This window comes from Athene cunicularia (genome assembly GCF_003259725.1).
Source record: "Athene cunicularia isolate RWA chromosome 10 unlocalized genomic scaffold, athCun1 chr10_part1, whole genome shotgun sequence".
NCBI lineage: Eukaryota > Metazoa > Chordata > Aves > Strigiformes > Strigidae > Athene > Athene cunicularia.
This window is the reverse complement of record NW_020799112.1, coordinates 16,853,383-16,870,890: the sequence shown is the minus strand read 5'-3', so window position 1 is coordinate 16,870,890 and position 17,508 is coordinate 16,853,383. Positions and strand designations below refer to the sequence as shown.

General features: G+C 38.5%; 1 protein-coding gene across 1 annotated transcript in view; it reads right to left on the bottom strand.

The window, feature by feature from the left end:
- ABHD17C (abhydrolase domain containing 17C) overlaps positions 1 to 17,175 on the bottom strand; it is a 28,396-nt gene extending 11,221 nt beyond the window's left edge. The window contains exon 1 of the mRNA XM_026856159.1: positions 16,983 to 17,175. Within this exon, the coding sequence (XP_026711960.1) occupies positions 16,983 to 17,131 (149 nt within the window). The 5' untranslated portion in view covers positions 17,132 to 17,175. The remainder of the gene's footprint in view (positions 1 to 16,982) is intronic.
- Positions 17,176 to 17,508: the final 333 nt, after the last annotated feature.

The window sequence follows — 17,508 nt, the reverse complement described above, 5'->3', positions numbered from 1 at the left end:
ATCCGAATAATACTAGTTCCTCTAAAAAAATTTTTCCTTTTTTCAAACAACCTTAAATTACCTTGTGTTCACATGCTTTGAACATAGGCTCCTGAATATGTCACGTTTTGAAGTGGGAAACACCTTCCTTAACCAAAGTAAATCTGCTCAGGACTCAGAGCAAAACCAAGCACTCATGAACAGTAAATCCATTCCCCTCCTTTTCCACCACCCCACACCCCTCCCCAGCTTCACCATTACAAGTAAGCTCCTTCTCCCCCTTCAACACTCATTTTGTCAGAGGATTTCATGCCACACCATGGCAGCACTTCCACGTGCTTGTCTTGCATCACACATATTTGAGCCAACTTACTGTGGCACAGCAAAGCAACCCAGCAGATCACAGGCCCAGTCTGCGGTCTGTCTTCTGTTAGTCATAAATCAGGCTCTATCCTCACAACCATTTATAGTTAATGATCTCACAGTGGAGATCATTTGACAACTGCAATTAGACTGCATCTATCCATTCTGGTTTCTCAAGCATTTTTCAGAAAGAAGAGTCAAAAGAGAAGTAAAACATAGGAGCATAAAAAACCAGACAGTACACATCATCAGCCAGGAAAGACGACTTCTGCAAACTTGTGTTCTGGAAGAAATCTCTTCCAAGGTAGCTAAACAGTAGCAAAATAATAGTATAGAAAAGACAGAATGGGCAGAAAATATGCAACCTGTGCTTACAGATCAATTTTTGGGTTTTTTTCAAGAGGCTACGAAGTAAAACCCCCTTTGTTTTCTCTTGTACTGAGAACTCAACTGTATTTATAACATGATCTTTCATCACCACAATAACCCAGAATACTAAATTTTGGTGTTCGGTTTATGTTAGGCTGCTCATTTGTCTACCACATGAACTAGCAGTTTTATGTATAAACAACAAACAGATTTGGAACAGCTGCTTCTGACTGACTGAGGGCTTGGTTGGGTTTTTTTTTTTCCCTAGATAGCAGGGAATGAGGGAACAGACTTGTCATTAAATGTGCATCGAAATTTAAGCAGGAGCTTCTGCTGAGCACACTGATATAAGAGAACAGAATAACTTCAATAATTCTTTCATACTGATGATCAATGATTCTTTCACGTTAAGTGAAAGTTAGCAAAAAGGCCACTGACAAACAAAACCAGACTCTTGTGGGACATCTAACAAAAATGAGCGATGATGTGGCTGAGCCTTCTGTTTGAATTCCAACCTTCACCATTCTACTACTTTATGACAAAAGGTGAATAACACTCCGACACCCAGCGTGCATTTGTGCAACGAGAGGAAGGGAGCGCTTTCCTAAATGAATTCCTAATCACAGGAGCAAATGCACTCCAAACCCACTGTAAACTGAAATAAAAGCTAGTAAGAGTAGAAATAAGTGTTAAATGCATGAATACATGCAAATGTAATTCCCACCCCACAACTTGCTTTGCTTTAGCAACCTTAGATATCAACTAAAGATCTGAAGCCAGCCCTGTGTCACAAGGTTATGGTTTTGAAGAAACACGTGCTCTCTACTCTTCAGAGCTCCCCGCTTCTCCCAAAATGCTTTCTTAGAGCAATCTTGATTTACACCACTTAGTTCCACAACACAACACGTAGATGGTATACTAAAATGAATCTCTCACCCATTTTAAAAATAGAGCGCTGGAGTTAACTTTACAAAGTATTTTGCATTTAATTAAGATGCTCTGTAGCAAATAAACATGGAATATAGAAGTCTTAAGCTTTATTTATCAAAGACAGGAATTCTTACTGGCCACTAAGAACTGTCTTCATGACCACAGCATCAATAATTCACAAAAACTCAGTCAGCTACATTCTATTATATACTCTTTACTGTAACCGGTGTACAAAATCTATATAGCTACTCTCTGAGGTACATTTAAATAACCTGAGACAGCAGAGAAAATTCTGTTACTTTCACAGAGAAGCTCAGTCTACAGTACTTTCTGGAGTGAGGAACTCATTATCTTCACCCCCAACTTCTATCTCACCTCAATCCTGCTGTGGTATTTTTATTTCAGCTGCACACATCATACTCTATGTTTTATAATACAGCAGAGCTAAGACAGATGAGCGTACTCCTCACAACATTTAATGACACATCATTAAAACTTCAACAATCCTTTTACTGTTGAAAACAGCCTACACTTCCCCTTTGGATATCCTACACTCAAAAGCTGAAAAAATGAGGTAAACTACTCCCTATAAGGGTTGTTATGAAGAACAAGAAAGATTTGATGATATCCATGTACCTAAACATAGTATTTTTTAATATAAAGACTTCAGTTAAAACCGGTATGTGTCAAACTAGAACAGAAACTGATTCCCTAGGAAATGTTAAAAAAAAAAAAGAGTACAAATATTAACACTGATTATGCATGCCCACAAGTTTTGTGCTTTCATAGCTGTTTCTTAGATTTCAGTTGCTTCCAAACTGGAGAGCCTTGCCTTCTTCCCGAGGCTGAAAATTCACAGTGAGCCAATGCATTCTGGCTCACCTCCCAAGCCCATCACATAACCCTCCTCACCACCCTTGGCTCAGCACCGGGAGACTGAGGGTTTACAAGCCTGGAGGAAGCAATCTTGCTGCTCTCCAACAGTTCTCAAAGCATTTCTGTTCAGAGGCACTGTATTATTCTTTTAGTACTCCCATCTGCTTATTGGAGCACTTTTGACACCTGAATCTTGAGCACTGCTTTTCCCCCTGACTCTTCTTCACAAACACTAACTTTGATACATTTCCCTTACCTCTACATACATATAGAACCACACAATAGTTTAAGGCCATCCTGCCGCAGCACTAATTGCCATGAGCTGCAACTACGCAAGACTTAAGCTTCTGACTCATGCACTGGGGTAACTTATCTGAGAAGGAGTGCAGTGACTTTTGACCCAAGCTGCTGCCTGCACCACCCATTTCCAAAGTTTCTTCCCTTTCGCCAGGTACAGCTCAGCTGTTCACAAAGCAGACAGTAATTGCTGAAGTGCAGAAAGCAGAACAGTCAAGCCAAAGAAATGGCACCAGTTAAATTTTCATTAAATGTATCAGGCTGTAGTTTCTGAAAATACAATTATCACTGTCTAAGCATCTAATGAAACAAGACTAACCCTAAACTGTAATCAAACTGTGAAGCTCACCTAAAATTTCACACTTCTAGGTTTGCACAGCTGATTAGCTACACACACTATGATTAATAAAAAAAAAGTTATCCTCAACCTAAGGATCTTAAAACAAAAGTATATATAAATTCTGCTGAAGGCAATTGTCTGGGTACTCTAGAATAATTAAATGGCTTGCTAAGCTGGCATTAATCCTTTTGAGACTAATATTAGGAAGACTAGATGAAATAAAAAAATCAAAGCAGGCTACTCAAAACTTTGATACCTATAGGGCTTGGCGCTGGAAGTACTCAGGTAACTAGTCCCACCACTGATTTAATTCAGCTAACTGCTTAAATTTTTCTTTTGTGTGTGTGGTTTCTGTTTTGTTGTTTGTTTGGTTTTGTTTCGTTGGGGATCTTTTCCAGTCTTGCCTTCATTTTGCATTCTCTTCCACCTATTTATTGTAATTTTATTTATGTTTCAGTCTCTAAGTAAAAGCTATTTCATCCATAGATTTTACAAAGAACCTCATGTTTGCAAAGATAAACTATATTACATGACTACTTTTGCTACAATTTAGTTTACAAGCCATTAAATGTGAAATATGTGGCATTAATACAGACTTTTCCTTGTGTCACAGACAATTGTAATTATAACCTGAAAACAAGCTGATAAAAAAAATATTCAAGTATTATCCCTGTAACTAAGGAGAACAATGAAAAAGTTGAACTTTCTCAACAGCAGGTGCTTGTATCCAACATCCTAGTAGAGCAGACAAAGCAATTTTCACACTGCTCTTCAAAGATCCTTGGAAACATGAATGCCAGAGCCCGAGTCCGAGAGGATTACATGGGAGCTGGAATGGGTGAGGCCTTGCCACATCTGCAAGCAGACAAACTGGATGCATCATTTTTCCCCTCCAGAAGCATTAGTATAGCTCTGGCAGTGATTTGAGAGTCTTCTGCAGAAAGGGGATGGGATGGCAGAAAAGCAGGATGGAGGACAACACAGCAGAGAGGTCCTGATGCAAAAGTGATTAGTACCAGTGAACTGGTCTAATATTGCTAAAAAGAACTGACTGCAAATGAACGCTTTTGTCCCTGGTATATGAATATTTTATCAGCCAGCATTATATGAAGATGACTCAGCTGGCAGTAGGATTTCTCCCTTATATACTTACATTATTATGCTTAGGCACTGTAGAAGAACCAGATAAGACTGGACTTCTCTCAAAGATACACACTATCTCATAAACACCAAAGGGCTCTACGCAGAAGCCAAGTGAAGAAGTGTCATGGCCTGTGTTATCCAGGAGACCACACATCCTGCTTGGATAGTCCTCTTTAATCCTCTGGAAATATTTCATGTTTCTTTGAGTTACTTTAACCGTTTCCACAGATTTAAAGAAGAAAAGCAGTATTTTCTTTTGATTTAAGAATCAAGACAATAGGCACTTCCTCTGCACTGCTGTGTCTTGTGAATCATGAATAGGAAGAAATCCTACTTGGGTAAGTGATACTGTAACCTCTATTCTTCCTCCAGCCCCAGCTAAGTGGAGAAAACACAAACCAATTTTGTAATTGCTTCAAACACTGAGCTTTATTACAGTGTGAATCTGTACACACTTAAGCATCTGCTTTCAAAGAAGTGGCAAATTCACAGCCTCAGAGAAACACCACTCTCCTGATGAGTCTTCCCTGCCTCCTCTCAATTACCCATTATCAGTTAGGTTCATTAAATATTCTAACAAATATCGAGTGATAACTGTCAAATGGACAAAGACAGTAATTTCATGAAACCAATCTATTAGTAGAAAAGATTCTTCCAGCATCTCTTCAGAAAGAAGAAAACCTCAGCGTTCGTTCTTTCTTTGTGACATTTTTATATTGGCACTCTGACTTTGAAATCAGACTCATCAATTCCTTTCTTTGTAAGCATCCTCAAGTTCTTCTAGTCCTATCGCTCAAAGATGGGCTGATTTGACTGTACCAGGATTAACGATCTGTTGCTCTACAAAATCTATACATTAGCTAGTCTATATTTAAACCTGCACTGGTTTACACTTTGTTTTCCTTTTGCACATGTTCCATTAATGAACTTTTAGCACGATGAATGTTCAGGCCACAGTAACAGTCAATATAAAGCTAAGATGATTAAAAAAATATATATATATATAGCAAATCACAAGGATTAACAGCACCAGATGTTCTAAAACAGCAGACCACAAGTAACTAGTTCAGAGCTCAAAAAACAAATTTCCTAGTCAAAGCCTTTATCATCACAAACCCAGGGGCTAAAGCCCCCATCCCCTTCTACTAGTAAATACTACTGAGGACTGTGAACAGTACAATTTAGCACATAGTCAAAGTTTCTCCTGCGCAGTTCTGTTAGGTTGGAAGTGCCCAGGAAGCCTGCTACATGCTCTCCAGGAACTTGGAAAGAGAATAAAAAAGTAATTTACTACAGAAATAGACACCTGCATTCAATTATATCAGTACATTTTATCTATTTTAAAGTAACAAATGTTAATCTAAGAAGCGGGATCAGTACTTCTGTATGTTTAGAAAAGTACTAACTTTCTAATAACTTTCCTAAACTCACATCAGAAAATTCAGTTCTGAAACCAGGTTATCTATACTTGTTCAGCTTATCCAGCTATCTTAGCTAGCATCATTCAAGCTTCTATGGAGTGAAAAACATTTTGCCCAGATTGTGCAAATCAAGAGGTTTTAATGATGGTCAAACAGCATGCTTGCATACTTTGTTTTCTGCCAACATACTGAGTGAGCGGGGCCATTTGCTTTTCTGGTCTTTTTGGTGAAAGATTTCTTGCCTGTCAACTTTTTCCCCTCAGAAAAGGATGCTTACCCATTAAGTTAGCTACTCCACAAGAAGCAGAAGTATCTAGCAGTGGATCAAGGACAACTGTTAATGCAATCACTTAAGTGCATTATTGCAGCTGATGCTAAAGGTAGAAGCTGACGTGCAGATGCATGTTAGAAAATTAAGAAAACAAAAATAAAGGGAAAAGAAAGCAGTTTCCTAATGTTACTCAGCATCCTATTAGCCTCTATCTGTGATGCAGTCCTTGTAAAGCAAGCAGGCTCCCTACTTGACTGTAGTATCACCAGAGAACAACTGGTTATGCAGGAAAAAAAAAAATGTTAGCAATTCCAGTACATGCCACACCGGCACTTAATGGCCTACCAATAAACCAGCATAGCATAAAGACGTCTTGTACTGTCGGAGTTTCTATTTTTGAAATAACAGATAACAGTGCAGTGCTTGGAAAAGTAGGTGCATTAATGTCCACACCATGGCCGAACGCCAGTTTGGACAGTAACATTTTGGCTACACAGGTTTTTCTGCAGTTCCCCATTTCACCACACGTACTTCTAGATGGAAGCTACGGCTGTTTTCTCCCCCAACACACATTTCTCATGTTTAGCTCTTCCCTCCCTTCACAAAGCTTCAAATCAGAGACAAAATAGAAATATTTAATGGTAATTAAAAAAAATATTTAAAGAAGTCTGAGCAGTTCTACAGCAAAGAGCAGGAAAGAACACAGTTCACATTATGGCTGAGAAGCACTGGGAATAGTGGAAGGAAGAAAAACAGAATAACAAATGACAAACGATACCTGCTAAATCAAGTTCCTCCTCTCCCCCTCAAAATCCCAATAATAAATTAGCTAAATTTAAGCTAACATTGCTTCCTTTATTCCAAATTAACACTTACTTCGTCCTAAGAAAAACAGAAAATTGCTACGTGTCCAACCAAAGACACTAGCAATTGTTCAGTTTCTCCTGCTGTTGAAATTCAACAGCTTTAGAACTACATCCAGGCAAGAAACATCCAAGATCCTTATGTTTAGTGTTCCTCATTATGAACATTATTAGAGTGGATATTTGGATAGGAAGGTTAATTTCCTGAAATAATTGGAAGGTGACAGGTCACCATAATATCAATGGTGTCTGTTCAGTGCTCTCCACAAAATGGTATACAGATCTCAGATGAGGTTTGACAGAAGGGCATCCAAGTTTGGAAGGGCGGTATATCTGGCAGCAGCTTGCTTAGTCTCAAGATAAAAAAGAACTCAATAAACCAAGGAGATTTTACAGTCCTTTCACCCCCTACAGAAGTAGGTGAACATTGAGGATTTATGACAATCTTATCTTTCACACCAATAATTCAGCTCCAAGTTATATTCAAGTACACTCTTATCATCTTTGTTCTTTGTTACTGCAAATACAAATTAGAACAATTTATTTTTTTAAAAGACAACTATATTTGTGCCTGTATTCCTTCACAGACAGTAGTTTTCTGCATTATCAGACTGATTTTTAGTACAAGCCTCAAAAACAGGATAAAGTACTAATTGTACTGGTTTTAGGCACAGGAGGCTTTAGAAGTGTACATCATATTAATGAATAATTGGCAAGAGCTCAGGGGAGAGGGCAGAGGGTTTCTGTATCAGAGAAACAGAAGTTTGGAAGCTGGCAGAGATTCAGTAGAAGTCAAAACCTTATAGGCAGACTGGTCGGGCTTAAGGTTAAAACACCACTTAGTATCTTAAACTACTGTACTGACTCCTGAAAGAGTGCTTTTTGCATCAGAAAGAAACATCTGCGAAGTATACTAATTCAATGTAATTATTAACCAGTCTGAGGCAAAGGTTACATGCTTATAAACCAGTATGGATAAAAATAGCAAAACTGTAGGTGAAATACTACCCCACCTCTTCCTATAACTCTGGTACTTTCACAGTCGGTTAAAGCGGGTAAGATGCTCATAACCAGGAAACTTTTCCTGTAGTAGCGTTATGACACGTTAAAAACAACGCTTTACTAGAAAAATAGACAAGCTTTTTACAGTAGGGAACAACAAAAAATATTTTGAAAAAAAAACGTGTAATACAACTTAATATGCGAGTTGAAGTACATTGCAGTCTTAGGGGAAGGGGGAGACCAACCGGCTGTTCACCAACTGCCTCAAGGTAAGAATTGTCCTGCGAATACCAACAAAATAAATATACCAAAATTAGCTACTTCATTTTAAAAAAACAAAACACCACACCAAAAACATACACACACTTTTGTGAGAAATGAAGCTATAAAGAACAAATAACTAGAGAAGACTTTTATAAATTTGCCCCAGAGAACATGCCTCAAAAACATTTTCTTGAAAGATGCCACTTTCCCCAGGCTGTCATGCAGCCAACATCCTACTTAAGTTCATCAGATGTTTCGCAAGACTACACAGAGATGGGACAAAGATTAAGATCTGTACAAACAAACCAGTCCAATGCTTAGGGCAGCAAGTTAACTACTTGAAATTTCCTTTAAAATGTAGATGGTTCCATTGACCATTTTGCTTGCAAACTGCTTATCAGAAGTCTACCCCCATATTACTGTTGGCTTCTCTTATTTTGCATATTATTAAGGCTTGCAGTTTATTGTACAGCGTAATAGTTAAGACAAAGTGTCGTGTTTAATTTATTATAAATAGCCAATAAGATTCATGTAATAATGATAATCTGAACCTTATCTCACTTTATCTGTACACTTGAAAATATATAGTTGGGTTTGCTTCTTTGCTGCTATTGAACACCATTTTTCAAGTTCTATGAGAACATGCAAAACAAAGCTAACTCAAAAGTCAGCAGAGAGAAGGAATGTCCAGAAAGATCCTGTGATCTGAGCAAAACACTTTCTAAGCAACCTTATTAAAAGAGAAGTATTTCAAGCCATACTATTTAAAAGGTGCTTCCCTGAGAAAAACGTTGAAGTTGGTCTCAGAATTTCCAGCATTGTTGGACCCCATTATCCATCACTCCATAATTATTCATTTGCTGCATGCAAAAATTAGTGGCCATGCCATGTCACAAAGTTAAATTTAAATGGTCTAACATACTGGGATCTTAAGAGATTTGGCAGCGTCCTGTGAAAAAAAAATAAATTAAAAGTATCTTCGAGCTACTGGCTGACACTGCATGCCTTGAGAAGTGTTATTTGCCAAACACTGATGCGTGCAGCTTGTTTCAGCAACATGCCTTGGCAGATAAACAAGGCTCACAAGAGTTAAAGTTCTTAAAGTAACATTTCTATAAATAAGCAGGATTTTCTGATCAGGCATGGTAGCACGGATCTTCCTAAAAGCATACCCCAAACTGTCTAAACTAACAATTAATTTCAAATTAACAGTTTTTTAAAAAAGCATTTTCATCTTGAAAGGCGTACCTAGAAAGAATTTCAAGAAACTGTGCCAATAAATAATATTACTGTCAAGAAAGCATGATGTTTTTCTAAAAATTTTCAATACAAAAAAACCCAGAGGCAATATTTAAGAGATTAGATTACCTCTAATTTAATTTTTTCTCTCTAGACTTTGAGGCAAGTCTACTAACTTAAAACCTCATCTTCCACATCAACATCATTTTTCATTTGTGAACTCACATGGAATTCCCCTTTTTGAAAGTTGAGATGTTACAGATTAATTTATTTTTTTTATTTACTGATTGTAGGGATTTTCCCAAAGACCTGCATGTGCTCATCGGGAGACATGAAACCAAGGGTGGGAAGGTGGGTGGGCACCGAGTCAGATCTGACTGTTTAACATAATTTTGTGCCTTTGTATCATCTGCTCTCATGGTCAGCAAATCCAACCACAATGTTTAATGCCAACAGGAGCAGCTTTGCTCTGTAAAGCTAACATAGTGGTTACAAAATAAAGTTATGGATATAGATAATGCCAATGTAACACTGTCTTTATACAACCGGCCTACATTTCTTTGCACCTTTCTTGGATCGCTTGCAGGTACTGTAGGTTTATGTGGAATGTGCCACAATAATCCATTTTTCTCAAATTAGCCTTTGGAATAATGAATGTAAAGATTCTCCTCAGTCCTTAAACTGACACTATGCACTATTCATCCCATTCTTAGCCTTCTGTTAAAAGCTCCTTTATACCTCTGTGTTCACACAGAATTTCCTGGTTTTACAATCATGCACTTCCATGCTCACAAAACCTGACACATTAGAAAACCCACACCAACAAAGCACTGGGTCTGAGCGCAGGAATGAAATTCAGCTTCATCATCAGATGTCAGGCTGAGCATGCAGGACCAGTGTAAGTTATTCCTCTAAAAACTGAAAAGCAGGACAGTCAAATGAAGGGGTAGCAAATGGATCACTGAAACTGCTTATTCAATTCACAAGGAGTAGGCTCTAGCAATCTCAATTCTCCATTGTCCACCAACTCCTATAGATAGGTTTGTCCACCTGTTGTATTTTAACCCAAGTTTTTAGTCAAAAAACAATCCTTAAATCTTTATTTCAGATAGAGAATACACTTAAGAGACACTTAGAAGCCACCAGCATTCAAAAATCGTAAAGATGTGCCTTTCTTAGATTCAAGAAAACACAAGGAATCCCTCATTTTGCACATGCATAAGTGTCTTCAAGTTTTCTCCAGTGGCAACTGAAACTATCTCCTAATCAACAGAGAAAGATTTCTACCCTTTTTAGCTGCTAATTGGCAAAAGCAAGCCTGCATGTGTGTTAGGCCACAGCACATTTGCAGCTTATGACTTATTTCAACTGCTTGCAATGTAGCCTTGTAATTGATTTATATTTGTGAGGAAGGGCAGAAGGGAGTGCTAGTTATTCATTAAATTTATTACTGGCTTTAGGGGGAAAAAAAAAAAGATTATTTGCTCATTTAATTTATTAGCACTACATAATTCTGAGACTATTGTCTTTAAAGCCAACAGAGAATGCAAATGAGGAACTGATTTCTCGATATTTTGCTTAAAAGTGTTTTTTGGAGGCAGGATTTAAAACTAAAAATTGTCATAATCAGATTGCCGTCTCCCCCAGGCAAACCTAATATTAAAATAAAATATGAGATTAAGACATATGCTACAGAAGTTAGGCTCCAAACAGCAAATTTCTTGGCACTGCCTTTATATTAGGCTATCTCCACCTGAGGAAGCATCATAGGACCAAAAACACCCCAGAAAACCAAGACGACCACGTATTCTTCATTCAATATGGAAATATAAATATCCAATTCCTCAAAAAGTGACAGTTTTCCCCACAAACCCAGTTGATGGCAGATAACCTACTTTCATAGCTTGAAATATTCTCCACCTATACCCACAGGTATCTACAGTCCTGGATAGCGTTGCTAATTGTTTGGGTTTTTAATTTCATTCTTTTTACTCATGCTCATAAGTAATGAGCCAGTGTAACCTTCGCCCAGCACTTAGAAACACTCCACAATAGCGAGTAACAAAGGACAAAGGTTGAATTTTGGAGGGATTTTTTGGTTTTGAGGTTGTAAGGCACTAGAGATTGACCCTGGCTTCAGAGCAAAACCACTGAGGTTTATACGGTCCAGCTCATACTCCATTGCTAAGTACAAACTGAACTGATCTAAGCGCTACCAGCAACAGGTCAAACATCCACTGTGTAACCACCATCAGCTCAGTCCCAAAAGGTGACAACACTTCTCCATCCAGAGTGAGAAAGGGAAAACGCTTGCCTTTCTCTCATACGCTTCACACAATTTAGCTCTTAAAAGCAGACAGAAACCTTTAGTTACTTCAGCAAGTAGGCTTTAAAAAACATGTTCCTCCAGAAACCTTTCTGTTCAATGCTATAATGATGTTGAGAACCAGATGCTACAACCTTTGTGCAGAGAGTAAACCAACCTCTCCGGTTCAGGAAGCTGAATTTCAGGACTATCTACACTCAGGACAACAAGTAGTATTAGCCAAAGGCTCTTTGACAGCTTATTTTTCTTCCCAAATAACAGCCACTGCAAAACATTATTGAAAGTAAAAAAATATATTTTTTTTTTCCAACAAGCTTTGATCTTGCAGTCCTGACAGAAATGGGGAAATATTTAGCAAAACTACTTTCACTTCAAGTGACTAAACTATGTAATACAACACCAAAGCTCAGTAAACATTTTGAATAACTTTGAACATCAGAGCACCTGTTTTAAATAGTTGTTGGCATTTGTCCCTGGGATGCTCATCATTGGAATTAATCTCTGCTCATTACATAGACAACAGCAGGAGACTGCTCAAAAATAGATACAGAGTAAAAATAACATACAGAGTAAAGTTGTATGCAGCTTTTCTTGAGGTACTGACCATGGCAGGTAGAATAAGTTAAGTTTTAGAGAACGGTCTCTTTAAACAATCCTTTACAGATATCGTGTCAACACTGTTAAAAAACTGGAAGTAGGAAAAACCCTATCAAAGTTAATGACAGAAAAATCTACCAGGTTATGCCCCATGAACAAGGGGAACCCTGTTACTCCAGGATTATTTGTCATGACTGCTGAGCACTGCCTTTGGCCTGCCAGGAATGAAGTTGGTAACTTTTCATCAACACCTCTAAGTATTCCATCTGAAGAACTCGAGTTAGATCATGCTCAGAAACACAGTGCTAGTGAAAGAAGATTCTGTTGCAAAGAAAATTAAAGCAGAAAATAACTATTCTGATAAATCGAGGTAAAAAAGACCTGAAGCTATTATTCACCTAGAAAGCTGTAACCACTTCAGCAAATCAAAATGGAGACACACTAAACTGACACAGCCTCAGAAGATCAGTTATCACGCTAGTCTAATCCAACTAGATGTGTTCCCTAATTTTACTCAAATGAAAACTGTTAACACTTTTCCATCAACTCCTTCAAAGGAAATAGCAGTAAGAGACTGATAATCAGCACCACAAATAATAAAATTACCATATAATAAAAGGTTTGATTTTGTTTTAAACGTTGAATTTGGGGAAATAGTTTTAAAAACTATTTAAATATTCTAAACTATCTGGTATCCATTGATCAAAAGCCCTCTCATTTCATTATACCATTTCACAATTCCTTTCATCATGCCGTATTGACCAAGGAGCATAATGAGAAGTGGAAGTGAACCAATGCTCTCCTATGGACTGAAAGACAAACTCAAATGTACGTGTTTTCAGAATGAAGTATTTAAACATTACAGTAACATCTATCATTTATCAAAAGCTTAAATAGAAAGGATACTAGTTTATATTGTGCACCATGAAAAAAAATCAAGCTGTATTTTGTTAAATGCAACAAGAACAGCTCTTCTAACCTATTTATTAACCACATTTTCTTCATCTCCTTTCAATATCCAAAAGATTGACTAATGGGTTCTCTTCGAAACTCTACTACAGAAGCAAAGAGAGTGGGGAAGTAGTGCCTTCTTTCACTTGACGGAGATTTTAAAACATTTCACAAATCTCCAAATTTTTAGAGAACATACAAATTGATTTAATATAAAAAACATGCAGTCAACAAAGTCATCATGGCTTTGCGCTTAAGCACTGTACCCAAACCCTAAGCGTGTATCCTGTTTTTAAGTACTGTACATTGTCTTAATGTAAAAGAGTTAGAAAGTTCAAACTTCCCATGGGGAATTCAGGAAAGGGAAGGAGAGTGACAATCAAGTCATTCTGTGCAGATGTTGAAGTAAGTCAATAGGATTTTAGGGTAAGAGTCAACCACATCTGAATAAAAAGCAACTTAAAACTATAAGGACCATGAGAGAAGACAGGGTCCAATATAGCTTCTCTTCAATCTGGTTCTGGAACAAACACAACAGAAACAGACCAACCTGCCTAAAATGAAATACAAAAAAACATGTTATCTGAAGCAAAGAAACAGAAGATTCTTTGAGAGACATTTAGATATCAGATGGAAATTTGTTAATCAAGTGGAATATATATAAAAGCCCAAATTAATTACTGATTAATAATGGATATTGGAACTTGAGCAACCAACACTACAACTGGACCTCTGAAGGAACATCTATAAAAACTCATTTCAACGAAATGTAATTGTATGTCAGTATCTTTACCTGGGCTGAAAGACAGCTAGCATTCAAACGTAATAATTAGTAAAATTATCATTTAAGAGCATACTCTATTCATGAGGAGAGATACTCATTTATTTAGAATTAAAAGAAAATAAGTTACAAAGACTAAAAGAATGCAGAATAGTTGACACTGATTCTACAAACACAGACTGATAACTGAAACCAACCAAAAAAAGACGATTTTATTTTTTAGCCACTGTTTACAAGGTGGTTTTAGAGTCGTTTGTTGTGTAACATCTGACACTTGAATGTATATGTGATAGCAAGATCCTCATTTCAGTAACTTGATAAAATACAGTCAAAATTTGCAGCCATGTATGTTTGCAACCACAGTCAGCTCACCATGATTTCTAAAATTTGGCAGCAATCTGTTTTGTCCTAGTGTAAGGTTAATTTCCATCTTACTCAGGGCAACTTTCAAAATACACTGCTAAATTAATATTTGCTAAGTATCAGTGGTACTTCACAGGCACAATTTAAAAAAAAAAAAAAAAGAGAGGAATCTCAGATTTCCAACATTTTAATGATTCCTTTCTGCTGCCAGGTGGAACGTCTGGTGGATTCAGAAGAGCAACAGCTTCCCACAGAACTTAGCACAGATGACTAAATGCTTTTGATGGCATAGTGAACCTCTCCTATTTTAAGACTTCACTTTTAACTTTGCATTACAGTTCACTTCCACATGACTACAGGCCAAATGTTAGGCATTTGCATGAAGAATGAAAGCATACACAAAACTCTTGGAAGCAACCAACGAACTGCTGTAGCAAAAATGGTATAATACGACATTTTACTTCAACAGGCAGACTTGTATTTTTACAGCAGAGTATTTCACTTAATTGGGAGCCACTTGGACATTAAAAAGGGCTAAGAAATGATCAGTCATTTAAAGTTCCCACTACTGCTTTGAGAATTCATCAACAGAAAACCTACTGTTTCAGCTCATACCTGTTATGAAGACAGTCATCTGTTAATAGACAGAATCAATCTCTTTTTTTTAAGCTTACATTTTTCAGTAACCAGTTTCTTCACTGGGCACCCAAAATACTGTATGTAGTATTTCCTATCTTTAACCAATGATAACACAACTACTCTAACAGTACTCTCAAGGTAGCACTAAGATGCGGGACTTAACCATGTACAAGCTGGCAAATTTCAACCCCTGAATTTACAGAGAAAAGCAGAACCCAGATCTTGTATAAGCTACAGAAAGGACTCCAATATAAGACTACAAACTTCCTCCAGCCACGTGTTAACAGAAAGAGCTCAATCCTCTCAGAGCAAGCTGGGCACGTTTTGGCACCGCCTACTGGGTCAGGCGTCTCAAAAGACTTAAGTGAAGGAACCTCTTGTTTCTGGATCTACGTAGATCTTAAACACACATTAAATGCCTGTCAAGACAGGAGCCCTTCCAAGTGGATGTGAAAGCACTTATTCAGAGCTCTAGAAGACCTTCATGAAAAAATATCATCAACTAAACATAAGTGAAACAGAGAGAAAACACAGCAACTGAAGGACAAATGTTAAAATGTTAACTAGGCTTGGCTTAGACATAGCACTTTTCCTCCCTTAAAACCTTATTTCCATCATCCATATGCATAACAGTGGCATTTAATAATTTATTCCGCATACAGCATATCAAAGTTATTTCTTTACATAAAAACATTTTGTTCTTATTCAAGGATTTTTTTTTTTTTTTTTTTTTTTTTTTTTTTGGAAAAAAACCCAGAATCTGGTTTGTTCATCAAACAGACAGAACACAAGCTACAAAAGGGTAACTTCCTCCTACACCTTTCTCCCCCATGCTCTTAACTTGACTTGGGCAGACCAATGTCAAAAGCCATTTGGACTCCACAACTGACCAATCCCTGGATCCTTGAAAAGCCAATTATCTAAATTAGTAACAACGCTTGTCACTATTTCTGAAGCTGGCACATATCCTTAAGATAGACATTAAATACTCATTTCACATAAGCCAAGTTCATCTACACAAGCCCGGAGCCAAGAATAGAAAACGTTCATCCTTTTTTTTCCTCTTGCCCTACTGCAACAATTTAAGCTTTTTAAAGCTCTCTCTTCCAGGATATGTTCTGCAAGGTCCTACTTTAAGAACCACTTACACAACAGCAAAAGGAGCTCATGGTTTCTGTGGACAGAAGAAGCAACAGAGGCCCAGGGATGGCAAACAGTTGTAGCAAGGAGCCAGAGGCGGCAGCTCTGCTCAGGATTTCCTAGAAGCCAAGGGCTCCCTGTTCCTCCTGGCCATGCCACCTTGCCAGAGCCTTCTCGTTGCTGCTCCATCCCTTTGGATGCCACCTACTTCGGCATCTCTTCCTGGCAGAATCCCCAGCTCTACTTCCACCTGTCAACACTTTTTCCTTCCACCCCACTACCCTACCCAATACGACAACAGTTGTTTGGTTGCCAAAAGAGAAAGACGTCTCTGTCGCACGAGCTTGTGTGAAACCCCAGATGCATCACAGAACACCAGCAGTTTCTTGGTAAGCACTCGCCTAGGCTACTGCCAAATTCAGTCAATGCTTTGGCTCACCTGGGTTACCTCCAAGTGTAGACAGTGGTGGGCAAGTCTTTAACAAAAGGTTTTTTGCACCCTGCAAGCTCAAACTGCAACCAGTGCGCTATTTCCTTCAAGATCGTAATTTTCAATGCTGAAGCAATGACTAACATATAATACAGCTGAATAAACCCCTAAATCTAGAAAAAGCCCAAGGATGAAGGTTTGCACATCCTTTTAACAAATGAAGCCATCCAGCAAATTGCATGGTAGCTGTTGACGGAACATCTGGTGAGGCCGCTGAAGTAACTCAAACCATCCACAAACCCTTCCCCTCCACCTCTCAGCAGGTTAACTGTGCAGACACTGGATTTACCAGGATTAAATGGAGATACAGAAACACCTTGTCCCCAATATCCATTTACCTTGTCCTGAGGGCCTGCCAGGCTGCATCAATGTCTGCGTACAGGTTTTTCTCAGAGGGTTTGCCGGTGCTCACCCCGTAGCCGGAGTAGTCATAAGAGAAGACGTTGCAGTTGATGCGGGAGCCAAGGCCAATGTAGAAGCTGCACATCTGGCCCAGGTCCACAGCATTACCATGCGAGAGGGCGCCGGCCTCGGGCGGCTCTGCTGGTCGCGCCAGGCCGGCAGGGTGCTCCCCGGGCAAGTGGGACGGGGGCTACCCCGGGGCCTCGAGGCTCGCCCCTGGAGAACTGCAGGTGTGGCGGTGCAGAAATACAAAAACTGCCGCGCCGCAGCTGGAGGCCTCCACAGCTCTGCTCTCCTGGTGTCAAGGGTCCTGCGCGTCCATGACTTGGCGGCTATGGAGACCTCTCTGTCTGTTCGGTTTGACTGAAATCGGTCAGCAGTTTCAAGGGATACCACAGAAAACTTGAAAATTGTGCAATTGCGGAAGCCTCGTTTCCTTAAAAGATCAGACTAATAACCCGT